We start from the raw sequence: 27807 nt of genomic DNA, 5'->3' as shown, positions 1-27807 counted from the left end.
GTTAAATAGGGGGGCGCGAGGAAACAGGTCTGGTGAGAGGCCTGCTGCTGAGTCTGCTCCCTTGACCCTCATTGTGGGCCCGAAGCCCAGCTGGACTCACCTGTCCTTCGAGGAGCCCTGGCGCCTGCCCCCGACCTGGGCCGTGGACCCGCCTGCAGACCAGACAGCTCCCGAGGCGAAAGCCATGGGGCAGAGCAACCAGAACTCCCACTTCTCTGTCTGGGAAAACCCGGACTGAACGCCCAGGCTGTAATTGTGGTGAAAATGTTTCCTAAATGACCCACATTTGGCTTTTATTTTCCCTAATGGCCCCTTCAAAGTACTCATGAAATTGATGTTGTGTCACAAAACGAAAATACGAGTTCACAGCAGTTTGCATTCCAGCATGGGGAACCGCGTTGTACACATAACTGTAGCAAAAAAAAAGTCTCGTCACTCACACGCTGGTGTAAGTTTTAATTGAATAAAGCATCTGGGACTCAAGAGGGTTCAGTGATGCTGAGCGGGTAAACAGTTGGTGCTCAGCAGTGAGAGGAAGGACAGAGGGAGACCAGCCACGGGGAGGCACAGCGAGAGGACAGCAGCTGCTGTAGATTGAACCTTAATGCCCAGGCAGACCCTGACGAAGGGATGTAAACAGACCGAGACTGGCAACCCCACGAGGCCCCTCTGGGCCCTGGGCTCAGACTCACGCCTCCTGGTCCCACCTGCAAGTGCAGAGGCTGCCGGCCCCCTCAAATGTCCCCGGGGAGGGCACCCCGAAGGAGGTACTGAGCCCTCCTGCCAGCGTGCGGGGGAAGCCCCTGGGAAGGGCTATGCGGTCACACGCCACCGTCCCAGCCGTCCTGCAGGGGTCAGGTGGGGCCCAGTGCCTGGGCTGCTCTCAGGGGTGGCTACTCAGGAGGGCGCGTGGTGGTCAGGACAACCCACCAATGGGCCCCGAGGTGGAGGGCAGCTCCGAGACCTGGACTGGTTGTAGGAAGCAAACTGGGGACTTTACCGACTGGGTCGTCGTCGGATAAAAAGCAGCCAGAAGCTGCGGGACAGGAGGGGGGCGCTTGGGAGGTGCCCTCCTACCGCCTGGCTGGGCCTCGGTCTCCATCCCGGCCCCTCCCCTGCAACATGATCAGAAGTAAACGATGCCCCAGCCCCATCCGGAGAGGGGCCAGCTGCACTCCAACCACGTCTCCCAGGCCCCTCGGTCCTCTGTCCACCCGCGGGGCCCATGCCCACCTGGGGAGGGGCACCTCTCCAGCATTTGTTTCGGACCTGCCAACTCCGCCCTTGACCTTTGGAATGAGACTGTATCTGCAAGTCCCGTGCTGAGAAAGACCACAGCGTGGGCCACGGCCCCGAGCCCCCAGCTACTCCTGCGTTTGGACCCCTGGGCCACCGGGGCTCTTGGGGGCTCGGCTTTCCCAGGGGCCAGCCTTCCTGGAGGTTCCAGGCTCTAGGTTCCCGCCCTGGGAAGGCGGAGGCCGAGGGGGAACGGACGGGTGGGAGAGGCCGGGTGAGGGCGCCCACTCCACACCAGCGCCTCCGTGCTCGCAGGGACAGTGTGGAGGACGTCCACAGGCTTCACATTTCTGGTGCCTGAGCTGTGACCGCAGGCCAGGTCCCCGCAAGCCACGCCAGGACCCACATTTTAGCACAGAGAGGCTCACTCTGAGGGGAAGGCTCATGGGTCAGCGCTGAGTCTTCAGACGGCGCCCACCAGGCGAGGGAGGTGGCCTCAGCAGCAGACGGGGCCCACGGCCTCCTGCAGGGCACCGGCCACCCTCGAGGGCCCGCTGGGGAGGCCCTGCTCGCCAGCCGTCTCCTGGGATGTGCTCCTGGGAGCCCTGGTGGCGTTGGCCCGGATGGAGATGTGGTCCCAGCCCCCCTGAAGGGGAGAGCTGCGTCACCAGGGCCGCAGGGGGTCGAGGGGCAGAGACCATCCTTCCAGATGGCTGGGGCCCAAGCACCCCTGAGGGACTGCCCGGGTCTCCCACCAACCCCAGGCCATCGGGGAGCAGGTACCATGTGACCAGGCAGCCCTGGCCCAGCAGCCATCCCCGGCTCGCTCACCCCGATGCCGTAGTCCCAGCCCTGCCCCTTGGGCTCCAGCGGCTGCACGCCGGTGCGGTGACACACGGTTCCCTGGCTCAGGCTGTGGCTGCCCTGGACTTTGTTGGCAATGACCCAGACCTGGAACACAGACCTGCTGAAGGCCCAGCCCTGGCTGTGGTGGCACCGTGGGGACGGCAGTGGGGAGACCAGAGCAGGAACCTGAGCCCCCTAAGTCCCCCACCCCAGAGTGAGCATCAGCCCTGCCCCCGAGCCCCAGACCTGGTCCAGGGGCCCCACGGACACTCGGCGCACATTGTTGGACACGTGCTCCCAGGTGGAGCCCTGCGGGTAGCTGGGCGTGACCCCCTGGCGGTACCACAGGTTCCCTGGGGAGAGAAGGGTGTGACCCACGGTGAGGCCCAGGGCGTCGGGACCCACCGCAGGGTCTGCGAAGCCAGTGGTCTGGCCCCCCACTCCCCCCGCGTCCCCACACTTGCTGGGCTTCCCTGACCCACAGGGAAGCCCAGAGGACCAGCTCTGCCCGCCCCACACCCTGTGCCGCTGGGCTGGGCTGGCACCCTCCTCTGCTTTCTACGCATGAGAAGCTGAGGACAAGGAATCCTTTACACGCAGAGGACCGTCTGGAACTGGGGCCTGGGTCCCCGGCCAGTCCCCGCCCTGCCTTCCCTCGCTCAGCGCTCAGCCGGGACGACTGCACAACAGGACTGGGAGCGGTGACAGAGGTGCCGGAGGCAGCGCCATGTGGCCATCTGCTCCCCCAGGGCCTGTCGCGGGGCTCGCAGGTCACCCAGGCCTTGGCACTGTGCCCTCGCCCAGGCAGGGCTGACCACCTCGGGGAGGGCCAGGGTCCCCACCCTAGGGAACATGGGAGGGATCTGTTTGGAGGCTGACCTCGGGCCTCTCCTGGTGGCTTATGAAGGTCTTGTGTCAGGGACCTGGGGGCTGGTGAGGGTCTCATCACATCGGGGTGCTCAGAGAACCCCAACCCCCCTGGTGACCACTGGGGACCAGGAACAACTTGCCATTCTCATCCACGGCGTACACGGACGTCTGGCCCACAGACACCTGCTTCAGCCTCTGCTTGGCAGGAGACGGGATGTGGTACCAGCAGTCACCTGCAGAGGGAGTCGGACTTGGGTGCGCCTGGGAGGCACCGAACCTGCGACCCCAGGCGCGTGGGGGCCCATGGCCTCCTCCCAGCTCCCAGGGTGGGTGGGGGTGCACTGGCCATGCCCTGCTGACCTCCAGCACCCTGGCCTCTCTCAAGGCCCAAGAGAGGCCGGGGCAGGTTCCAGATGGAGGGGCTGGAGGGGCCGGTCTCACACGCAGGCACACACGGTGCCCAGCCCGGCATGTGGGCAAGAGCCAGCCCTGCAGCTGCTGTGCAAACCCGAGGCCCGCGGCCCCGTGTGGAAGGCACGACGCACCAGCCACCACCTCTTCATCCGTCCATCCCGGTGCCGCCCTCCCACGGGCCGGACACTGTCCAGACATCCAGTCAAGAACACACCGGCCTAGGCTGTCCTCCGGGGAGTGGCCACTTTGGAGTGGGCCGAGCGGGGCCACCCCAGGAGGGGCTCAACAGGCCTGTGCCCTGGCGGGCAGGACCTGCAAGGCACCCAAAAGTGCCCACCACCAGGTGCCCTGGCAGGAGGCCAGGACGGTGAAGCGCATCTGCGGGGCAGGGCCGTGGCCTCGGGACCCTGGCTGTGCCAGCAGCTGGGCCACAGGCTGCTTTCACCACGTGCTCGCTGTGGGAACGGGAAGCCAGGCCCGGCAGCAGCCTCCCCGCACTGAGCCTCGCTGACAGCCCTCCCCTCCAGGGCAGGCGGCACTCACCAGCCGGCTTGGAGGGGGACACGGAGCCCCTGTAGAAGGCAGAGCCGTCCCTCGCCACGGCCCACACCTGGCAGCAGCCCCCGATGGAGACTGAGGCGAAGGGCTGGTCGGTGCCCACGTGCAGCCAGGAGGCGCCCTGGAGACCGAGCGAGGAGGCGCTGAGGGCTGCCTGGCCCAGCCTCTGCCACCTCAGCCCCGGGCCCAGGAGCTGGCGGCTCCTCACGCCAACCTCACCCTCGGTTCCAACTGCCCCCAGAGCCTGGTGACCCCTGGGTGGGCCCATGCCTCGCCGGACTCCTCAGCAGGAGTCCTATTTCTGGAACAGTCTGTCAGAACCCCGAGAGTGACCACAGGTGGGCAGGCTGGTGGTCCCCAGAGGCAGGGACTGGGGTGCTCACCGCGGGGTTGAGCTCGGACACACCCAGGCGGCACAGCACGTCCCCCTTGTCACTGACGGCCCAGAGTGCGATGCTGTGCCCACTCTCATCGGCGCCCGGGCTCTCGGGAATGATGGACACATCCCTGAGGGCGATGGGGGGCACTTCCAGCCAGGGCCCGCTGGTCACCAGCTTGCATTTCCTGTGCAGTGGGGAGAGCACAGCCTGGGCACCTGGGCACCCAGAGGCTACTGCCAGCCGCAGGCCGCCTCCCTGGGCACTTGGAGGCTCAGGAGGAAGCAGCCTCCGTGGGACCCTGGGGAGGGCAGGGCACCCCACCCACCCCCGCACCTGGGTGGGCACCCCTTCCTGGATGGGTGGACCCACCCTCCTGCCCCGGCCGCTCCCTCCCCCAGCCAGGCCTCCTGTCCTGCCTACAAGCAGAGGCTGCCAATGACATTTTTCTTATTTGTTCTTGAAAGCAAACTCTCCAGAAATAAGCGTTGGGAGCCGCGGGCACTTCCTGGGCTGACATTTACTTTGATTCTGTTTTCCCTCCCCACGGCCTCCCTGTTCCTTCCAGGGGCCTGAGGTCAGAGGAGGGGGGTCTGGCCTGGGAGGGACCAGGACGAGGGGCCAGGCCACACCCCCAGCTACCTTGTGCTCAGTCTTTACCTGGCCCAGCACCTCCTCCTGACAAAATCCCTCATGGTTTTGTACCCGTGATATGAGCTGCAAGAGGAAGAAGAAGCCGAAATCGAGACCCCTTCGGGGAAAGGGACACCGCACACACATGCGCACACACATGCGCACACACACTCTCTCTCCATTGGTACAGGGCGCGGAGCCTGTGAGCTGGGGAGTGGGCTGAGGGAGCAGGTATCACAGGACACGACGCTCCTCCTTCAGACACCTCCTGCCTGGCTGGGGTCTCCCAGGGCCAGGACATGGCAGCTGCCCGACCGGAGGTTCTAGCTAAGGGAGCTCTGCGCCCTCGCCACCCCAGGCCCAACCAGGGCTCTCCTGGGAACAGCCAAGCCGAGGGCCCGAGGCCTCTGGCGCCTGTCACCTCCTTGGTCGGCTCATGGCTCAGGCCCTGGCTGGGCTCTCCAGCTCGTCTTCCACTCGAACCTATGACTGGTGTTCCCTGAAGGCCTGGGGCCCGCCCCGCCCCGCCCCTGCCAGGGACCCCAGCCCAGCAGGCTTGTCAGCCGCTTCTTGCACTGCCCGCTCTGACACGTGGCCTCCTGCCGGCCCAGAGCTCCGAGACCCCTCAGCTGGTGAGCCAGGTCCCCAGCTGGCCCTCCCGCACCCTGCTGGGCAGACACCGGACAGGTGTCGAAGGAGCCATGGCATCCTCCGTGGGCCCATCTGAGCCCCCCCAACCTCTCCAGCCGGTTCCAAACCCTGCTGGCAGCTGAGGCAGGCACACAGGGTCTGCTCCTCAGCTGTGCCAGGTGCTTGGGGGGTGGGGGGCAGAGGGCAGGGCTCTGCCTGGCAGGGTGGTGAGGCCACTGCTGGGGAGGAGGGTCTGGCTGGGCCACACCCCCAGTCCTGCTACTCAGGGCAGCCCCATGAGGGCCTCCCCATGCAGAGAGAGAGAGAGAGAGAGAGGGAGAGAGGGAGGGGGGAAGGGAAGGAGGGAGGGAGAAAGAGAGAGAGATGCTTACGAAGGGAAGTCACTGGCATACTGCCACCCCTCTTGGTCAGTGCCCCCAGGAACGCTGAAGTCCACGGACCAGTCAGAAACCTGGGGAAGGGGCGGGTCAGTGCGGGCCGACCTTCCACTCCAACCCCTGCCCGCCCCACCGCCGGAACTCACCCAGCTCCACTGAAGGGAGGGGGGCTTCGTGCCCGCCTTGGTGCACTCCTGCAGCCCCGTGGCGTCGCTCCACATGTACCGGTCAGTGGGAAGACCCCTGCACAGGACAAGGCGGGGAGTGTGTGTGTGTCTGTGTGTGACTCGAGAGGCAAGAACAGCCTGTCCCACCCAGGCACTGGCCAGTGACAGACACACACTGGGACCACTCCACCTCCGAAGGGATGAACTGCCCCAGGTCCGGGACCACAATTGGGGTGACCCCACATCATGAGGGGGCCTGGCCTGCAATCCACGGAGGGCTGTGGCCACGGTGAGGGCAGAAAGCCCACCTCTCTGTCTACCCCTATCTATGGATGAACCTGTCTCCAGGCATACAGATCGATCTGTAGCTCATTGTATGTACATTTACGTTTTGTGCATTTCATGTATGTTGTACCTCTCGAGTGAGTTGTTAAGTTTTCCTTACATTTAAAGACTCAAGAAGAAAAGCCGCTGTGAGGCCATGGCGGGCCGACGCCAGCTCTCACGCTGCATCAGCCCCTTGGCCGTGGCTGCCCCGTTCTGTCCGACTGTGGCCTGGGCCACAGCAGCTGATGCAGCGTCCACCCTGCGTGCTCACCTGCTGGTGTAGCCCGTGACGGGGTTCCAGCGCTGGTTCTCATAGATGTAGACGCACTTCACATCTGACTGCGGGTAGATGTTACCGGTGCTGCTGGCCAGGCCTGGGGGGAGAAGAGGCTGCCAGGCCGTGGGCTGCACCTGCCCATCGGGTCCCAAAGGCCCTAGAGACTGGGTGGGGAGGTCAGGCTGAAGGTCAGCCGAGAGGGGCTCACAGGCCTGCTGAGCTTACCTCGCAGGGGCCGGCTGGCCAGCCAGGGCGCCTCTGACTGTTCTGGGTTTGCCTAACCTTGGTGAGGAGAACCTGCTATCCACCCATCCACACCCCCGCCAGCTCCTCCGTCTCACACTCTGTTCTGGCTGCACCTCTTACCCCTCACCATCCCACTTACCTGGACTGGGCAGGTGAGAGGCCCAACCAGCTCACCCCTATTAACACTCACTAACCTCCAGGAGCCCCAATCTCCTCGTTTGTGAAGTGGGGACCAAGGCACTCCCTGCCTCACCAACACGGATGCTGTTAGTCCTGTGAGAGGTGCGGCCCCGTGGTCACAGTGGACACCCAGTTCTACAGCGTCAGCCACCCCAGCGCAGGGCGTGGGCATGGAGTGTCCCGTCCCAGCGTTGTTTCTGCTCCATTTCCCAGTAGGAGAAAGGGACCCCGGCCTCCCAGAGCTGGGGGAGCGCACGGGGCTCCCAGCCCGAGGCACAACTCACGAGCTGGAACCTGGGCCTGGGAGTCAGGGGACCCCGGTGCCGGGCTGCCCCTGTGCCTGAGGCTTGTCTATGAAATGAGGGCTTGGACAGGGTGGAGGCCTCGGTGGCCGCCTTTCTAGAGCCTTCGAGGCCGGGAAGGCACGTGGGAGGCGAGGCCTGGTCTCCGGGCTGTCATGCCTCCTGGGCTGGCCCAGGAACGTGCCCTGCAGAGGCTGGCAGCGCTGAAGGTCACCTGTCACCTGGCTGCCAACTGAGTGTCAACACCGGGACGGCGGCTCTGGCGTGGGGCCGGGGAGCCAGAGGGACGAGAGGGAACTGCTAGGAAGGCTGTGCAGGGCGGGGAGCCAGGCTTGCCAGCTCGGGGCGCGGGCCACCCTCACCTTGGAAGCAGCCTCCTCCGTAGCCACCTGTGTACACCCAGGCTGTGCCGTCGTAGCCGATGCCCCACACCACGCCCCGGCTGCTGGCCTCCACCACCCGCAGGTGGCCGCCCATCTGCCGCCAGAACCTGGGAGGAGGGGAGAGAGGGCGGGGAAGCGACCCCAGCAGGCCTTCCAGCCTCCCCCCGGAGCCCTGGGGCCTGGGACAGCGAGTAGGCAGGGAGCAGGGTCGTCTCATCGGCTGTGTGAGCCATGCCAGCCAGCGACGCCTGCTCTGCTGCACTGACGGTGAGGCCCTCTGGGGGGCAGAGTGCAGGGTGCGGCTGCCACCTGGGTCAACCTCCTGTGGCCCAGGTCCCGCCACTGGCACCAGAGGGGATCTGACTTTTTCAAATGAGTGGATCACCAAAAGGCGGGCAGACAGCCACGGTCCCCCCTGGGCAGGGCCTTCTAGTCTCGTGTCTCCCTGGTCCTCCCTGGCTCTGGGTGACCTTCTGGGGACAGAATTGGGAGCACCATGTTCCCACCAAAAGGGTGGGTGCCCCAGATTCTATCACGCTGCCCCCAGTGGGTGGCCTCATTCCACCTCCTGGTTTTAAATGCCACCTGCAGAGCCATCCTCTCACTGACACAGACACTGTTCAGCAGGGTGACCCGCCCTGATGTCCCCTGGGCAGGGTCTTCGCACAGGCTCGGGCAGACTCAGGCCTGGGAACCAGCCGGCCACGTGGCCGGCGGCAGGAAGCGAGGCCGTGTGTCCTGCGGGGGCCCCTCCTTGTGGAGCCTCGGCGCTGGCTGTGGGTGGCAGTGACCAGCCAGGGTGGACTCACATCTGGTCGCAGGGCAGCGGGTGCTCAGGGGCCTCCAGGTCCGGGCTGGGCTCACTCACGAAGATGTCGCCCTTGCAGGTGATGGACCAGATGGCCTGCAGGGAGGGGCGGCCGAGGACCCGCCGGCTCTCACAGCAGGACAGGTTGAGCAGGGCCAGCTGGCGTGGGCAGATGGCGGTCACCACTGGGAAGGGGCGGGCAGTAGGCCAAGGCTGGGCTGCCCTAAGTCTGCTGCCCCTTGACCCCTGGCCTGTGGGGCCACCGCCCACTCACCCAGTCATTCATGTCCTGCTCGGTGGCAGTAGCCAGACGCACAGGCCACCTCTGCCGGGTCCTCTCGGGGGTGTACAGGGCGAAGGAGTGCTTGTCCTCATTGAGCACGGGGACCAGTGTCGTCACCTCATTGAGGAACACGTGCAGGTACTGCGCACAGAGGGCGACGGCGAGGCTGTCACCGGATGGACAGGGTCGGCCTGGGTGGCCCCCTTCCCACAGAGCTGGTCCTTGGGACCCTGGCCCTCTGGTTTTGCTGGTGGCTCTGGGAGTCCCAGCATGGAAGCCCAGCTCACGAGCAGGTGCGGGTTTCACCTTTGATGGCAAGGGCTCTTGGGACTGACTGGTTCAGACCCAGCCCCGGGGGGGGGGCTGGGAGGGGGGCGGCGGCTTTATTTCTGAGCCTGACTTCTCATGAGACACGGGAGCCTGCCAGCATCAGACCCGGGAGATGGCTCTGCGGGCCGCCAACACCTGCCCGCCACTGACGGGGACTCTGTCGTAGGGGCTGGGGTTTTGTAGGTGCCAGACACTGTCCTGGGCTGGGCACCTCGGGGCCAGCGTCCTGCTCCTGCACCCGCCTCCCCCGGGCACCGCACCCCTCCCGCCTGCCCCTCCCCTGCACCTTCTTCTCCTCGTGGACCACGTAGTAGATGAAGAGGATGCTGTCCCGGGCCCCGTCGTGCCCCGTGAACTGCTCCAGGGCCACGCGGACGTCCACCCACTTGTGGGGCTTCCAGTCGCACCACCACTGCAGGGCCCCCGTCTTCACCCACACGGACTGCAGCACAGGCCCGAGGGCGAGAGACGGTCACAGGCGGGCCCCCGGGCCCCCGACTTGGGCCCTGCGTGTGCCCAGTTCCCAGCACCCCAGAGCTACCCTGGCCCCAGTCCCTTCGCCACCTCACAGGGGACTCCCGCCCAGCGCTCCCAGCTCCCCCACTTCACCCTAACGACAAGGGACACTATCAGACCCCAACAGAGGCCAGGCTGCAAGCCAGTGTCAGCTGCACATACAGCCTGGGGGTCACAGTCACCCCTTGTTCTGGGTGGGGAAACGAGGCCTGGGGGGATCCTGTGCCTGGCCCAGCATCACAGAGTGAGCCAGTGGCAAAGCGGGCGCACACCCTGCCGCCTGCCGGGTGGCCCCTTGGCCACGGGGAGATGCTTGTGCCACCATTTGAGACACAGCGGGTCCTCTGCATGAACCCAGCTGAGTCCTTCATGTAGTTCCCGCCTCCAGGGGCTGGGCTCGGCCTGAGGGAGCCGAGACCACCCTCAATCCTGTCCCCAGTTCTCAATAAAACACTGCCCGTCGGGCACGTGGGGACCCTCCTGCAGGGAGAGGACGGTGATTCCCACCCCACCACCCGCTGAGGCTGCAGTGGTCTCTGGTCCCAGGGTCTACGCTGTGCCCGCATCACAGTGGGGCCTGACAGAGGCCTGTGGGTGGACAAATAAAGGAACGAACTTGTTTTTTCATTCTGGAATCTGCAAGGAGAAAGGCAGGCTTCCCATCCGAGAGAGATGGACAGAGGGCTGCAGGCATCTGTCTGTCTGTTTCTCCCACCTCACCTTGGGGCTGGTAAACAGTAGGCACTCAGTAAATGCCGGCGGAGAAACTGTGCCCGGCGCCCACCCACCTGCTCCACGGCCTGTTCGTAGTGTCGGAAATTCTCCAGCTCCCGCTTGGTCCTTTCCGTCAGCTGCTGGAAGATCTGCTTCCGCCAGGCGGCGGTCTGGGCCGGCGTGATGGACAGGGACAGTGTCTGCATGGAGGAAGACAGGCCTGCGGCCGGCCAGAGCCTCAGGGCCAGATGTCTGGCCCGCCCACAGCTGGGCAGCAGGCCAGGGTTTTGTTTTTGTTTTTACGTCAGCCCTTTCTTGCTAGAAAGCTATGATCTCCCGAAAATGCCCACGAGCCCTCCCCACATCCTTCTCCCTGATGTCCCCCAGTCCAGCCTAGAATGGCAAGCACAGGGCAGCAGGCCTGCTCCCTCCCCGGAGCACCCTCTTACCCGACTGCGCGGTGAACCACTTGAGCACAGTGTGGGCCTCCACGGCACAGCCTCCTCCTGACACCCAGACCCACAGCGGGTGGTCGTCCGCGCAGTAGGGCTCCTCCAAGCCCAGCGGGAGCATCTCCAGCGAGGAGAGGCCGGTGGTCTCAGCGGAGTGGCTGGGCGCTTTCTTGGGCTCCTTCAGGTCGATACTGGTCCAGGGCAGCTCGGCAGGGGTGGAGGCCTGGCCAGGGCAAGGCTCAGGCCCCGGGGTCCCATCAGCCGGGCTGGCACCCTCCAAGGCATGCTCTGTGGTCTTGGTGGTGCCTGGGCCTGAAGCCCAGCTGCCCTTGGAGTTGCTGGGACTTTCCGGAGACTCTGCAGGGACAGGCTGCTCAGGCCCTGGTCTCTCAGCTTCCGAGGAGGCATCCGTGTCGCTCGGCGCGCAGGAATCGCCACTGACCCTCACCTCGTCACCAAAGAAACAGCCAGCGCTGGGGACGAAGGGGGCAGAGCTGTGACTCCCTGGAGGGAGGAACACGTGCTGCTCACCTGCTCCACCACTGAGAACCTGTGTGACCCCCGGGCAAGTCACAGCTTCTCTGTGCAACACAGGGAGCTGGGCTCTGTGCGCAGTCCCGACACCCAGGCCGTGTCCACGCCCATCAAATCAATATTCCTGGACGTGGAGATCTAATATCTTTTTTTTTATTATGGCAAAATACGTGTGATATAAAGTTCACCATTTTAAATCATGCAATGCAGTGGCATTAAGTATATTCATAATGTTGTGCCACCATCACCACAACCAAGTTCCAGAATCTTCTCATCACCCCAAATGGAAACACTGTACCACTGAGTCACTCTCCATCCTCCTCTTGCCCAGCTTCCTGGCAACCACTAATGTGCTTTCTTTCTCTATGGATTTGCCTATTCTGGACACTTCATGTAAATGACATCATACAAAACGCGACCTTTTGGGACTGGCTTCTGTGACTTAGTATAATGATGTCAAGGTTCACTCATGTTGTGGCAGTACTTCGTTCCTTTTTATTTATTTTTAATTTTAATACTAGTGGCCTGGTGCACAAATTTGTGCACATTGAAAGGAAATTAATTAGAAGTAATATTTTAATATCGCTATTCGCCCTTTCTCTATAATATAAGTGTTAACCAAATTCACGATTGACAATGCCAGGTCGAAACACATGTGTGCGGTTGGCGCCAGTGAGAGCTTTATATGTATTGCGCATGAGCAAGTCAACTTAGCCTTTTATAGATAGAGAATAAACTTGCTTAATTAGACCTGCTTTCTGATTTAGCTAAACTTTTTCCATCCCAGTGAAGCACCCCAACTTCTCTTTCAGGTAATTGTCAGCTACACAGCAGTAAATATCAACACGAAGCAGATTATTATTGTAGATCACGCAGGGAGAACAAAGGGTAAAATATTTAACTGCAGCAGTGTTTGACTATATTCTGCGCAGCGAGAAAACCTGAAGTCATTGTCAAGGTCCACTATTTCTTACTTCGTTTCAGTCAGGTCAAGTGTCTACGCTTTCTAAATCTCCGTTTTCCAGCTAATGAAAAGAAAATAGGATTCCACTGAGTCTCCTATCTACCTACTCCAGGACTTCTGTGAGGATCAAATGAGATGAGGCATGGGAAAATGCTTCACAGACATTTGGTTAAAAGTGTAAAATGTTTGCACCTGGCTATAAAGCAAATCATGCTCCTGGGCTGAAGAAACTGCAAGGAGCCCTAACCGGTTTGGCTCAGTTGATAGAGCATCGGCCTGTGGACTGAAGGGTCCCGGGTTCGATTCCAGTCAAGGGCATATGCCTTGGTTGCAGGCACATCCCCAGTAGGGGGTATGCAGGAGGCAGCTGATCAATGTTTCTCTCGCATCAATGTTTCTGGCTCTCTATCCCTCTCCCTTCCTCTCTGTAAAAAAATCAATAAAATATATTTTTTTAAAAAAAAACTGCAAGGAGGCTAGTCACTAGGGAGAGGAAGCCGGGCATGGCTATGTGATATCATTACCTGGATAGTTGGACACTTCGCATATTAGTCTTTTATATATAGAGATATTTTTATTGATTTCAGAGAGGAAGGGAGAGCAAGAGAGATAGAAAACATCAATGATGAGAGAGAATCATCGATTGGCTACCTCCTGCAGGCTCCACACTGGGGAGCAAGCCCGAGACCCAGGCATGTGCCCTGACCAGGAATCAAACCATGACCTCCTGGTTCCTAGGTTGACATTCAATCACTGAGCCACGCTGGGCAGGCCGTTTCTATTTATTTATTTATTCATTCCTCACCTGAGGATATCTTTTCCATTGATTTTTAGAGAGAGTGGAAGGGGGGAAGGAAGAGGAGGAAGGAATGGGAAGAGAAACAGAAACAATGTGAGAAAGACACATCAATTGGTTGCCTTCCTCACATGTCCTGACCAGGGCTGTGGATAGAACCTGCAACCCAGGTACGTCCCTTGACTGGGAATCGAACCCTGGAGCCTTCGGTGCTCGGGCCGACACTCTCATCACCGAGAAACATCAGCCAGGGCGGTACTTCACTCCTTTTATTGCTGAGTGATATTCTGCTTTATGGCTAGACCCCATTTTACTAGTACTTCTCCATTCACCCATGACGGACATTTGGGTTGTTTCCACCTTCTGGCAGGTGTGAGTCCTGCTTCTACAAACATTCGCACACATGTGTTGAGTGAGCACCTGTTTTCCATTCTTTCAGGTACCTGTCTAGGAGCGAAACTGCTCGGTCACAAGGGGACTTGATCTTTAACTTCCCGAGGGGCTGCCAGGCTGCTTCCCAACGCTCAATGCCTGCCAGTTGTGTACAGAGCTCCAGTTCCTCCACATCTCAACCCTTTGACTGCCCTGCTTTTTGATCGCGGCTGTTCTGGTGGGTGTGCAGTGGCATCTCACCTGGGCCTCGACTTGCATTTCCCCAATGACTGCCGACACCTGGCATCTTTCCCTGCGCTTGATGGCCATTCACCTATCTACTTTGCAGAAATGCATTCAAGTCATTTGCCCTTTTAAAATTGGGTTGTTAGTCCTTGTCACGCTGTAAGAGTTCTTGATGTGTATTCTAGATACTAGGCCCTTGTCAAATATATGCTTTGCAAATACTTTCTCCCATTGAATTATCTTTTCACTCTCTTGATAGTGTGCTTTGGTGCATAAAACTTTTCATTTTGATGAAGTCCCATCTATCTTTCCTTTTGTTTCTTGTGCTTTTTTTTTTGTATTTAAGAAGCCACTGCCGACTGCAAGGTCAGGCAGATTTTTGGCATCAGTAGTTTCAGAAGCTTCTCAGATGATTCCAATGTGCTGCTCAGCGTGAGAACCACCAGCTGAGACGGAAACTTCCAGTAAGTGGAGGAAACCCTGCCTGGCTGGCCTCCCGGCCCTCTCAGCTGGTGGTGCAACAGTGCAATGACCACCAGGCTGTGGGAGGGCCCAGGCTGCGGACAGGAACCTGGCGGGCTGGGGAGCATCGTGTGGAGCGGACGGAGCCGACGCTAAATCACCTGCCTGCAATCTAAGGGCCGGTGGGCGGAGCTGGGCCTCACCCACACTCTCTAGAACCAAGGACCTCAGTGTGGCCCCAGAACTGAGGCAGCAGCATACCTGGGGCCAGTGCAAGAAACAAAATCTTGGGTGCCCGTATCTATAGAAACAGATGCTGTGGGGGCGGGGCCTGGAAAACACCGAGGGACCCAGTCCCCAGAGGGTCTGGGGCACGCCCCAGGCTGAAGTCCCAGCTCCAGAGGAGAGAGACCGCCCATCCTCATCCCTGAGCATCCACCTGCAAAGAGGCCTTTTCTCCCCTGACCTTGAGGTGCCAGAACCAACAGGCCAGTCCTGCTCAGGGACAATCCGTGGCTCCACCAGGGACAGGCATCCCAGCCTCGCTCACCTCCCACCCTCGGGACCAGCCCGAACACCAGGCACAGGCAGGGGGACCCACAGGCTGCAGTTTTTTCCTGCCCGAGAGGAGGCTCAGCACCCTGTTGAGAGGCTGGGCGGCAGCGTCCTCCAGACACTGCTAACTGAGGCCATGGACAGCCCTTCCCCGCCCGATTCCTCCATGCCCCGCGCCCCTGGGATCACCTGAGGAGACTTGAGGAGCTGCCGGAGTGCGACCGGTCACACACTCGGCTGGCGACAATGGCCTTCCACATCTTCCCACTGAGCTCGCTCGGGGTGACGCCATGCCGGAAATACACGGCCCGGTCCTCATAGCCGATACCCCAGACCTGGAACAGAGGTGCTGCTGGGTGGGAAGCCGGGGCAGACCTGGGGGCTCTCCTCCCTTTGCGGGTGTGGGAGGAGGATGGGGTTGAGGGGAGCGCCCCAAGACCAGAGGGCGTGTCTGTACACGCAGTGGGGTGTGTGTACACGTGTGTTGGGGGTGGAAGGTGGATGGCGTGGCCGTGGGGTGAGTGCAGAGGTAAAATTCAGGAAGTGGAGCCTAGCGCCATTGGGTGAGGGCTTGGCACCAAGCTCAGGAGAAGCAGGGGCCTGTGCGGCTCCTCGACCTTCAGGCAGACCCGGGGCCAGAGTAGGTGGTGGTGCCGGTGGGCGCTGGGCTGGGACACGAAGCCCACATGTGCTCATCTTGTCTCTGGTGGGAGGGAAGCTGTTCCCAGTGAACAGAGGGTGGTCCTGGTCTTTAAGTAAAATAACCTCCTTGATCCTGACCTCATTTTCCATGGGAAAGGTGGCTCTTCCCTCTGCCTCTGGGCGCCGAGGAAGGGGTGCTGGGCAGCCGAAGGGCCCAGGGGAGGGGTCCAGGGAGCAACCATTTCGAGCCTAGACTTGGGGTGCCTGACGGGCCCCAGCCTTGGCCCCAGGAGGCCTTGTTGGGAGGGCTCCCGTGCCTCTGCCAGGAGGGCTGGCCTGGTGCTCCATCCCTGTGTGCACCTGCTGGCGCCTGCCTCACCCCTGACCGCTATGCACACAGCTCACTGGGGCAGGTGCGGGGAGGGCCAGCACCCCTGGGGGGAGCTTCCATCCCTGTGCAACAGGGGGGACATGTCACCTTCACACATCGAGTCTTAAAAATCGCCAGACCTCATTATTGACGAGGAGGGGGTTATGCAGTACGAACTACACGGATGACGTTTAAGAGACACTGCATCTAGAAAGTGGGAAGATCAGCTTTGTCCTTCCCTGGTGGTCTGATTTCCCCCAAATATTTCTCAACCAAACTCTTCTAGTCTCCAGGATGCATGTCTCTCCCCCAGATCTGTGCTCCCTGCCCCTGCTCTGGGGGTCCTGTGGGGGGCTGGTGGTGACCCAAGGCAGGCGGGGGCTCTGGGACAAAGGCTGGGAGAGTGTGGAGGTGCTGGGACCCCCCCGCCCCAACCACCGATGGGGGCACCAGGAAGAGATGCGGGGAGGAAGCATCAGGAGCCCCCATTTGAGACCCGCCCCCAGGAAGCAAGGCGTGGAACCACGGCACACCTGGTCGTTGAGCCCCACGTCCACCATCGTCATTTCTCCAACCATCTCGATCCAGCTGGTGCCACAGGGGTTGTGCGAGTTGACGCCTCTGCGGAACCACACCTGGGAAAGGCAGACACAAACGCCTCCTGGAGTGCCACTGACACAGGTGGGGTGCTTTGTTCTTAATTAAAGCGAAAGAAGAACAAATGAATAATCTGACCCTCTGGTTCATGCCGCAAATGAGCACAGCACATCCTTTAGGAAGGAAACGTTCACCCCGTGCCTCTTGCCCACATCCCTCTGGGCTGAGGGTCACCTGTCCCCAATCACACTTATCCTGGTGGCTTCCTGTCCATTCTCTGGCTCAGGGCATTGTCCCTCCAGGAGACAAGACTGCCTGAATCGTTCCAGAACCTCCTCCCCACCAGTTCAGACACTAGTGGCACCTGTTGGCAGCAGGCAGCAGCAGGTGTCGGCTGAGTGGTGCAGTGGGAGCTGGGAGGGGTGGGGGAGGGAAGGGCACATACTCCATCTCAAATCCAGACTCTGACCTGTGAGCATGACCAGTGACACCCCATCCCGTGGACCTCCGTGCAACCCCCACCTTAGCTCACATATAACCAAATATTTGTCTTAAGGCTGAGCAAACTGCTCCTATTCATCTAATCTGCTGCTCATTTATCTGTTGATCTGAGAGTGGGGTGCTTGGGGACCCGGGGGAATAGCCCATCTGTACTTTCCCAGGGGGCGTGTGGCCTGAGGCTCTGGAGCTTCACTGGAGATGGACTGGATATGTGGGAGACCCGTCCCCCTGGATGTTAGGGGATGCCCTTGATGTGGGTGGGGTTAGAGAACTTGTAAGCAACCTGAAATCAGCTTATTTTAGTGGCCTTGCCTCTGATAAAATAAAAACGACCAGCCCTGGCTGGTTTTGTTAAGTGGTTAGAGCTTCAGCCCAGGGACCTAAGGGTCTCGGGTTCGATTCCTGGTCAAGGGCATGTACCTCAGTTGCAGGTTCGTCCCTGGCCCTGGTCGGAGCACATGCGGGAGACAACCAATCAATGTGTCTCTCTCACATTGATGTTTTGCTCTCTTATCGATATTTCTCTCTCTCCTCCCTCTCTTCCACTCTCTAAAAATCAATGGGGAAAAAGAATAAATAAAAATGACAAGCACGAAAAGGAGCAGGGGGAGGCAACCAATTAGGTGAGGGTTTTAGAAAACCAGTTTCTGATTCCTTGAGATGTTACGGCCTATCGAGTGAGCAATGCCGCTGTCCCGCACTTGGTACAGGGCCTGAGCAGGAGGGATTCTGCAGGTGCCGGACATCTCGGACGCGACCCAGACAGTGCACGGTGCTCGGCTAATTTGTTCTCAAGGGTTCAGGACAAAAGAACAAAACACACACGCCCTCAACGTGAAACAGAGTCCTGGGACCCAGCCCCGCTTTGACCCAGCCTTACTTTCCGGTCCTTGGTGACGGCCCAGACCACGCCCACTCCCACGGAGACGTGCATGATGCCGTTTTCAGAGGTGGGAGGCTCCACTAGGCACCAGGAACTTCCTACTCGACGACCCCGGAAGAAAGCGCAGGGTCTCCATCAGCAAGCGCACCGGGGAGAAGCTGGGCACCCCCTTCCCCACTGTAAGGGTGTAGGTCTCCCACCTTTGGGGTTGTTCCTGTTGATTCCTTCCCGAACCAAGGCCTGCCCCTCCCAGAGCGTGACCCACAGGAGGTCGTGAGGCCCACAGCTGATCTGGACCACCTCCCCCGGAGTGTCCACGTGGGACCACGATGAGCCTTCTGGGTTGGGGTGGCTGACGTCCTCTCTGTACCACACCTGAGAGGTGAGAGAAGCCCACAGGAAGGGTCCAGCGGGGCCAGGCCAGGACTCCGTGAAGAACCCAGCTGCCCAAGCTGGGCTGCATTAGCGTCAGCACACGCACAGGCCAAGCATGGGTGGAGTCCTGGGAGACCAGGGCCCAGAGTGCCAAAGGCGGAGATCTCTCCCGGCGGCTAAAAATGCCACACCTGGATTTCCGCTGTCCTAGGGGACAACCCCCTCCTCCCTCACCCTGTGCACAGTGAGAACTCAGCCCCATGTCTACGGCCATACCACCCTGAACGCGCCCAATCTCATCTGATCTCGGAAGCTAAGCAGGGTCGGGCCTGGTTAGTACTTGGATGGGAGAACTTAGCCCCAGCTTGGGCGTCCTGCACACTCTAGTGGTGACACGCTCTCAAAACACCTGTCTCTAGGGGAAGCTGACCACTCTCCTTCGTAGGAATGTCTAAGCTGTCTAAGATGCCTGGCCAGTGTGGGTCAGTGGTTGAGTGTCGACCCATGGACTGGGAGGTCATGGTTCGATTCTGATCAGGGTATGTGCCCGGGTTTCGGGCTTGGTCCCTGGTGGGGGGTGTGCAGGAGGCAGCTGATCAATGATTCTCTCTCATTGATGTTTCTATCTCTCTCTCCCTCTCCCTCCTTCTCTTTGAAATAAAAAAATAAATAAAACACACTTTCTTTTTCTCTTTAACCTGAAGACAGTGAGCATAACCAAATATTTAAGACTGAGCCACCTGATCACATGTGCACACTGCCTGGCACATTTCATCTGGAGGGGGCTGCACATTGCTGTGTGGTCTAGGAGGGCTGGGGGCCCCCTCCTGGGACCTGTCTCCATATTGGGCCTCCCAACCCTGTTGCCTCACCCCTACAGCCCGCACTGCAGAACTAGGCCTGGACAGCCTCCCTCTGCTACCTCTGGTTTAGGGCCCCCCCTGTCTCCCAGCTTCTCCTGGAGCCCAGGGTCCTGGTCACAGCTTGTGCGGACCTCAGGGCTGGTGCAGGGCAGCGCTGGCTCACGGCCGGCAGCACAAACACTGCTCTCGAGCCCCCCTTCTCCCTTCTCTTTGCTTCCAGGTGGGCGTGGCCCCTCGGTGGGGGCTCTGTCCCAAGCCAGGCCCTGCAGCATGGCTCAGAAACACTGTGGTTGACCGAAGCCAGGCCCAAATAGGACCCCAGAGGAAAGCCTGATAAAAGCCTGCCGTGACTGTCCCAAAGCCAACCAGAGGATTTTGGTCAGTTTGTGGAACGGAGGATTGAATCACGAGTAAGTGTTGGGTCACCCCACTCAGGGCCATCTATGTTGCTGCTGTAATTGGGTTGGTTTTATTACTTTGTTTAATTTACAACCTCCTTGAGAAAAGGGTCTCCTCTCCTCACCAAACATCCCCCGTCCACATACCCATCCATCCACCCATACATTCGTCCATCCATCCACCCACACCCACCCACCCATCTATCCATCCATCCACCCACCCACCCATCCACCTATCCATTCATCCATCCATCCATGCACACACCCACCCACCCACCCACCTATCCTTCTACCCATCCACCCACCCACCCACCCACCCACCCACCCACCTACCCACCCTTCCACCCATCCATCCATGCATCCCCACCTACCCATCCCCTTTCACCCACCAACCAGCAGTACTTCTAGAGACTGGTGTGGAGGTGCCACAGGGAGTTGGCAGGGAACTCTGAGTCTGTCTGAGGAGACTACGCTGATGGCATCTGAGCCCAGGGTGGGCACTGGTCAGTGCTTTGGGGGCTCATAGGAGGGCCAGGCCAGGGCCAGGAGTAGGGTGGGAGGTCAGAGGCTTCTGGGAGGAGTAGAATCCAGGGGGTCAACAGCACAGCAGGATTCACAGAAAGGGCAATTATGGGGACCCTGATAAATGCCACCTGCGGTGGGGACAGGAGGCGAGGAGGTCTCAGGGGCAGCCCTCCTCCTTCCTCCACCTCTGGGAGGACAACGAAGGCCGACTTATCTCCTGTCCACTCCTGACTGTGGCCACCCCTCAGCCCCCCCTGCTCGAGGCACAGGGCCACAGGCCTTACCTTTCCCTGCAGAGACACAGCCCACACGGACAGGTGGCCCACGGGCTCCTCTGTGATCTCCCACCCCCCCACCGAGAGGTCGTTGAAGGGGTCGGGCAGCTGTTTGGGGTCATCCTTTGACGGGATCTGAAACAGGTGGAGGCAGGGGCAGTAAGTCCTTGAGGACACTTGGGCCAACAGATGGCACTGTTCCCCTCCTGGTAGATAGCTGCCCTGCACCAGCCGCGCCACAGGCCCTCAGCACGCTGCCTTCACTCTCCACCTCAGCGCACAGCTGCCTGGCTTCACAGAGCAGGCACATCAGAACACCGGCTTCCTCCCCTGGGTGCTCTCTACCCTGTCCTCCCTCTGCCAGCCACCAGGCTCCAGCTGCCATCCCCGAGAGGTCACTGCTGCTCCAGCAAGGAAGGCAGCTGCACACATAGGGTATGGCTCTGTGCTTTGCAGTGACCTGCACGCTGGGACTCCATCCCCCACCAAGAGGGGGCCCGATCACAGAAGGTGGCCCTGCGGTGTAAGCCCTTGTTCTCTGGGGTACTCCTAGCTCAACGGGCAGGTTCGCTGGGCTGGCAGACCCACCTCAAAGCGTGGACCCTCTAGAGAGGTCTGGTGAGGGCTCGAGGCCTTCCCCTCATTCGAAGGCCATGTAGGACCCAGTGCAGGCCTCATGTCTCTAAGTTGGGAGGTTTGTCTGGGTCAATACAAGAGCCAAAGTGTATATATATATAAAAGGCTAATATGCCAAGTGTCCCCATGGGAGTTTGACCTGGAGTTCTATCGCTTGTTATGATGTGCACTGACCACCAGGGGAGAGTGCAGAATGAAGGAAGGCCCCGACCGGCAGCTGGCAGCTGGGGAAGGGAGGCCCTGGCCAGCATCCGGAAGGCCCCAATCAGCCCTGATCGCTGGCCAGGCCTAGGGACCCTACCCGTGCATGAATTTTGTGCACCGGGCCTCTAGTTCAGGAATAAAGGAGGAAGATGTGCACAGACTGAGCCTCATTCTGGGACAGGGCAGCTGGAGACCAGGGTCAGGACAGGTTCTGTGCTGTCCTGGGCCAATCGGCCTGCCTCCCCACGTGGCCTTCTCCCAGAGGAAGGGACACGCAGTGCCACAGTGTTCCCAGGAGACAATCAAAGGCCAGGTCCCAGTGTGGGGTGGCACCCTCTGTGCAGAGGCAGGAAGGCAGAAATGAGGGTCCATGTGATCCCCCCAGCAGTGGGACTGCTGTGGGCCCTGCCCCACCCCCAGGCCACAGGCAGGCTCCGACCTTGGCCCAGGTGTCGCGGGACTTGTATCTCCGGTACCGGATCCACCTCCGCCGCCTCACGTAAGAATTCCACTTCTTGTCCCTCGTGTAAGTGGCAGGGAAGTCCATGGCATATGTCCACCCCTGAAATACAAGGTGGGGGCGCTCTGTAAGGCTCTGGGGGAAGGAAGTGATAGGGCTGGGGAAGGGGGAGCAGGCAGAAGGAGGAACAGCACTGATCCCCACTGATCCTGTGCAGAAAGTGGGGTGCATGCAGGGCAAAGGAATAGCACAGATCCCCACCAATCCTGTGCAGAAAGTGGGGTGCATGCAGGGCAAAGGCCGGGGTCGGCTGCCACAGGACACTGGGGACAGCACTGAGGGGACGGGCTGAGCCCAAAGCATTCCTTCCCCACGTGGAGCCACACCAGGAGCCAAGTTCACCTACCCCTTTCTCGGTGGGTTCCCCTCCAAAGTTCTCATCCACGTACCAGTCGGACTCCCATTCCCAGTGCGGCGAGGGCAGCGCCACCCCGTCCAGCGGCCGATGCTGGAGCCCACTCACGTCGCTCCACGGCCAGCGGTCACTCGGCAGGAGCTTCTCGCAGAAGCCCCCCACGGGGTTCCAGCGCTGAGGGTGGAGGCAGGCACGGGCTCTAGGCCTGCAGCTGCCTGGGGAGGCCAGGCCCCTGCCAGCAGGGCACTCCGGCTCGTCTCCATGGAGGGATGTGAGCAGAGGGCTTGCCCGGAACTCGGGGATCAGCCAGCACATCATCACGGCCCCAAAGGGCAGAGAACCTGCCACAGGACACCCCCCAGGGGACAGCAGTGGAGGGCATGGCCCGTTCTGGGCTCCTGGAAACCGCTGGGGGCCCACCCTTGTGTGAACCTGACCAGCCTGCCTCGGTGAGGACACAACAGGGGTTCTGGTCCCAAAGGCCCATGACACCATGCAACTTGGATCTTTAGCCGAACATGGGAACCGTCTGGAAGTCTGGTGAGTGGGGACTTTATTTCCCAGCCAGTCAGCCAACCAACCAACTCAGCAACCCAAACACGCGTGCCCCACCTGATTCTCATAGGCCTCCTCCTGGCAGCGGATGGGGACGTCACTGGCGCACACGTACACGTAGACCTGGTTGTCGCAGGCGATGCCCCAGCAGCCCTGCGTGGCCGCGCTGACCCGCTTGAACTCCAGCTGGGTGTCCCTGCACAGCTCCCAGTACTGCCCGGCTGTGGAGAGGGTGTACACCCTCCCGAAGAGGTCCACCGCCCACAGCGCCGAGCTGGGCATGGCGGCAAGGGCTGCAGGAAAGAAAACCGGAGGTGACGGGCGAGGGTCAGGGTCAGTGTCGTGTCCACAACCAGCTCTAGGCTCATACCACAGATGGCAAAATGCGGTCCACACAGCGGTGAATGGTCACCCCACAAGTGAGAACAGAGCCCGGCTTCCAGTCTAGGGCCCTTTTTCGTTCTTTGCCTTTCTGTCCCTCTCATTGCGGGGACTTCTTTCAAGCATCCAAAAGAACACAGAGATTAAATGAATATTATTCTGTCATGTTGCCTTCAGATCTTTCATGCCAAAAGAATCAATGAGTCCGGCCAGTGTGGCTCCATGGTTGAGCACCGACCTATGAACCAGGAGGCCATGGTGATTCCCCGTCAGGGCACATGCCTGGGTTTTGGACTTGATCCCCAGTAGGGGGTGTGCAGGAGGCAGCCGATCAATGATTCTCATCATTGATGTTTCTATCTCTCCCTCTCCCTCCCTCTCTCTGAAGTCAATAAAAATGTATTTTTTTAAAAAAGAACAAATGAAAAGTCACAGATTTAGTTGAATTCCAAATAATGTCCTGCTGCCACCCCAGGAAGCCTCTGCCCCACGGTGGGAAGGTCCCCTCCCTTGTGCTGGTCCCGCTGGGACCTTCCTTTATGGGTTTGGTGGGGGTCACCACGTGGGCCTGGCACCCTAGCCAGAGCCTGGCATGGTCCTGCAGGAGCCCGGCGGCTGTGTGAGTCCTATTTTCACTCTCCTTGCGTGACCACTTCTCTCTCTTCCCCATCCGTCTCCTGCCTTTCTCCATTCCTGTTCCTTTTTCTCTTTCTTCTTGGCAGAGAGTGGGCGAGGCAACCACTGCACTCTGCCACTGGCCACGCCCCTCACCCTGGGGAATGTCTGTGCTGCTGACCCTGGGGCATAACTCCTGGAGCCTGGCATCGGGTAGGAATGAGCCTCCCTCCATAGCAGGGCCATGTGGCCAGACCCATGGCAGCCAAACAGCAGCTGGATGAGGGCGGCAGGGGGCAGGGGGAATGGAGGTGAGGAGCTCTCCCACATCCAAGATTAAAGCCTGCCCAAGGGCTAGGACGACGGAGGGAAGAGCCGGAAGGTGAGGACAGAGCCGGTCTGGTTTGGAAACTGGAGCCACCAGGAGGCAGTCTGGGCACCCTGAGCTGGGCCAGGCTGCCTCTGTGAATGCCAGGGGAGCGAGGGCACTTTGGAAGGCTGGCGACTGCAATGTCAACACGAGATGGACCGCGTCTGAACACAGGAGCATCTGCCATTGGCAAACAGGCCTTTTGGGGACAAATGGTCTTATAAACACTAAGAGAAGTGACAAGTTAGAAAGGAAGTGAGAGGGGAATAAGGAACAGGAAGAAAGGAAGCACAAGGGACAGGAGTCAAGCTTGGGAAATATTGGGACAGGAAGTGGAGGAAGGTGACAGGAGAGAGCCTGACCAGCAGAGTGGGGCACACGTACCCCAGGGGAGCTCTCTCAGAACCTCCACCTGTCTCCTAGGGCACCGGCGCCAGGTCAAACATATGGGAAGTCAGAATACCAGCATTCTGGAGCCACTTGGAAACTGGCACCTGAGTCCAGGTGCCCGAGCTGGGGCCCCTGGAAGAACTGCGGCAACGCCCAGTGACCCCTTTGCTCCTCCCTGGTCAGGTCTGAGGGTCCCCTATCCCTGTGGCGTCTACACTGTGACTAAGAGTGCCCAGAGCCACCTCAGACCCAGACTGTTGGAATTCGGGTCCTGGCTACACTTCTTTCCAGCACCACCAAAAGTCAACTAACCTCTGTGTCTCAGGTTCGTGATCTGTAAAAGGCTAAAAGGAATCATGACCTACTTATGTGGTTCTGAGAATTAAATGATATAATACAGGTACAGAGCTTTTCTTGTATTTATTAATTTATTTTTTGCAGAGCTTTTAATAAATAGTGCTCAGCACCCATCAAGAACGCAATGAATGTTACTGCTGTCATTTTATTACTTGGCATTTGCTACCACAAATTGCCACTTACCTTCTATCTCTTAAAAACAAAAACAAAAATCAAGCCCCTTTCTGGTCAGCCTGAGTCTTCAGCCTCTTCATTTCCTCAGCACCTACAGTGCTCTGCACACAGTAGGTCTTTACCGAAGTTAGAGATAATTACCACCACCTCCGACCACCACACTGCCAACTCCCTGAGCTAAGACGGAACTATTGCTCCAGGAAAGCCAAAAATCACTAATTACTTCAGGTCAGCAGCCAGGTCAAAATAGGTGGACAGGTGTGTGATAAAGCAAATATAGCAAAACATCCACAGTAGAATCTAGGTGGTGGGCGTGTGAGTGCTTACTGTATAATTCTTTCAACTTGATTGTATGCTTAAAAATCCTCATAAATTATTGGGGGAGAAAAGTAAGGGTTTTTTTTTGAGGGGAAATGTTGGTTCCAATGGTGTTATCCTTTATAATAAAGAGGTAATATGCAAATTGACTGTCATGCCCTCACACAAGATGGTCGCCCCCATGTGGTCACAAGATGGCCGCCACAAGATGACCGGCAGGGAGGGCAGTTGGGAGCGACCAGGCCTGCAGGGGAGGGAGGGAAGTTGGGGGGAACCAGGCCTGCAGGGGAGGGCAGTTGGGGGTGACTGGGCCAGCAGGGGAGCAGGAGGGGGTGATCAGGCTGGCAGGCAGAAGCGGTTAGGGGCAATCAGGAAGGCAGGCAGGCGAGCTGTTGGGAGCCAGCAGTCCTGGATTGTGAGAGGGATGTCTGACTGCCAGTTTAGGCCCGATCCCTGTGGGCAGTTGGACATCTCCCGAGGGGTCCCAGATTGGAGAGGGTGCAGGCTGGGCTGAGGGGACACACACTCCCCCTCCCCCCCCCCCCCCGTGCACAAATTTTGTGCACCGGGCCTCTAGTTTTTAATATAACTCCAGTCTTCAAAAATATCTCTTAGCTGACAGTTCACTGTATATGTGACCAGTTAAGTCAGGCTCAGTCTACAGGTGGAAGTCAATGAATGGGGACTTTGACTTGTATTTGATACACTTTCCCTCAGAGAACTGACTAAGCAGTAATTCCCACACAGATATACCGGTAATTGAACCTTCGGGGCACCTAATTCAGAGGAAGGATGGGGGTGGGGTTGTGTTTGCAAACTGCCTTCCGAGTGGGGCCTGGGCTCCAGTCCCTTCCCAGCTAAAGATGACAGGGCGAGAATATCCTACCTAGGTCAGCTGCACCTCCTTTCCACCTCTGCCAGGGTGCTGCCCCGGCTCCCTACAGGCCACTTCCCAGGTGCGAGGTGATCAGGTAACCTGTCGGGGACACTGGGTCACTGGGTCAGAGGACTCTTGAAAGGAGGGTTGGAGCTTTAATCCCGTGATTCTGGGGTCCTGGCATTTCTTTTGTTTTGTAGGGGTGAAGGGATGGAAGGTACATCTTTCAAGAAAGCCACTTCCGGTTCATCAAGAACTTCGGCACAATGAATTCCAGTGGGACCTTCGGTCATTCGCAGAGCCCTCTGCCTATCTGCAGGGGTTTATTAACAGATCCCTTCAGGCCAAAGTGCCCAAGGCAGGTGGGGTGGGGAACAGGATCATAATCCCAAGGAAGCGCCTGAAGCATTTACTTCCCGGAGTCGGCTTCAGGATCCTTCGTGAAAGGTTGCCTGTTGGTTTGTTTCCCTATTGCACCCCGTCAATCCCACCCCCTTGGCAAACAGAGTCCTGGCAAACAAGGTGGATGACTGCCTGCCAGCTGCGGGGGCTGTTGGAAGGCGACATGAGGGTCCAAAGAGGCAGGAGAACACAGCGGGGCATGCATGGTCGTAGAGCCCTTTCTTGGAGCAAGGTCCGCCCGGCGCCCAGGCAGGAGGGGCCCCGCGTCCCCATCACCGCGGGCGGGTCAGCCTCGCTGCGTGCACTTGGGCGACAGGTGGGCTCCCGGCCCGGCCGCCAGGAGCGCAGTCGGAGCGCCGGGCCCGGACCATCTGCCCGCGCTAATCCCACGCCAAGCAGATTTGCTCCCGCCACTGCCCAGAGGGACAGCGGGCTCCTCCCGGCGCGATCCTCCAAACCTGCCGGGCTCCAGCCCCCCGCCTCACGCGTCACTCCAGAGCGAGGGCTGGGGGGCCGGCGTCACCTGGCCGCCGCGTTCCGGGGGGCGGGGGCGGCGCCCGAATCCCCGGGCAGAAAAGAGCACGGGCGCAGCCCCGCCCTCCCTCCTACCGTCGGGCATCGCAGCCGCCGGGGGAGGAGGCGCCGCGGCCTCCGTCGCCCCGACCTGTCGGGAGAGGCTGGGGCGCTGTCGCCGAGCCCGGGCCCCGCTGCACTCACCTGGGCCGGCGCCCGGCGGGCAGGGTCGCCGCGATCGCTTCTCAGCCGCTCGGACAGCGGGCGCGTAGGAAGCGGCAGCCAGGCCCGCGCCCATTGGCCGGCCTCTCCGTGACGCAGAAGCAGGGCGCGCGCCATTGGCTGAGGCGCATTGCGTCACGGGCCGGCCTCGGGGTCGCGGCGGGGTCGCGTTGAGGTCCGTGCCGCAGGGTCCGGTGGAGCGAGTTCCCGCGCTCCTTGGAGCGGAGCGGCCTTGCAGACCGCCCGCCGCCGCCGCCGGACGCGGCCCGCCTCCCCCAGGTCGCGACCCTTTCCCCCTCAGGGCCCGTCCTCCTTCCCGGCCCGCTCCCCTCAGGTCCCGGCCCGCTCCCCTCAGGACCCGTCCTCCCTCCCGGCCCGCTCCCCTCAGGACCCGTCCTCCTTCCCGGCCCGCCTCCCCTCAGGTCCCGGCCCGCTCCCCTCAGGACCCGTCCTCCTTCCCGGGCCGCTCCCCTCAGATCCCGGCCCGCCTCCTCTCAGGACCCGTCCTCCCTCCCGGCCCGCTCCCCTCAGGACCCCTCCTTCTTCCCGGCCCGCCTCCCCTCAGGTCCCGTCCTCCCTCCCGGCCCGCTCCCCTCAGGACCCCTCCTCCTTC

General features: G+C 60.2%; 1 protein-coding gene across 2 annotated transcripts; it reads right to left on the bottom strand.

Annotated features, from left to right (window-relative positions):
- Positions 1-436: 436 nt before the first annotated feature.
- Positions 437-27383, bottom strand: TECPR1 (tectonin beta-propeller repeat containing 1). Of its 2 annotated transcripts, XM_079770777.1 has the most exons (25): positions 27177-27383; positions 22633-22868; positions 22012-22194; positions 21585-21707; positions 20315-20440; positions 18070-18244; positions 17867-17967; positions 16422-16523; positions 15066-15211; positions 10945-11420; positions 10570-10715; positions 9552-9707; positions 8927-9076; positions 8654-8811; positions 7824-7951; positions 6728-6830; positions 6109-6205; positions 5957-6036; positions 4962-5018; positions 4308-4488; positions 3910-4045; positions 3093-3185; positions 2329-2435; positions 2068-2187; positions 438-1882 (listed from the first exon to the last, which is right to left on the bottom strand). In XM_079770777.1, the coding sequence occupies exons 1-25, from the start codon at positions 27268-27270 to the stop codon at positions 1733-1735; spliced, it is 3624 nt and encodes a 1207-aa protein (XP_079626903.1). In that variant the 5' UTR covers positions 27271-27383; the 3' UTR covers positions 438-1732. The 2 variants fall into 2 exon arrangements, with proteins under 2 accessions (XP_079626904.1, XP_079626903.1); XM_079770778.1 differs by lacking the exons at positions 20315-20440; positions 21585-21707; positions 22012-22194; positions 22633-22868; positions 27177-27383 and adding an exon at positions 19908-20286 and having other exon boundaries at positions 437-1882.
- Positions 27384-27807: the final 424 nt, after the last annotated feature.

This window comes from Cnephaeus nilssonii (assembly GCF_951640355.1).
Source record: "Cnephaeus nilssonii genome assembly, chromosome: 5".
Classification (NCBI taxonomy): domain Eukaryota; kingdom Metazoa; phylum Chordata; class Mammalia; order Chiroptera; family Vespertilionidae; genus Cnephaeus; species Cnephaeus nilssonii.
The sequence above is the reverse complement of the archived record's forward strand: the minus strand, read 5'-3'. Positions and strand labels throughout refer to the sequence as shown.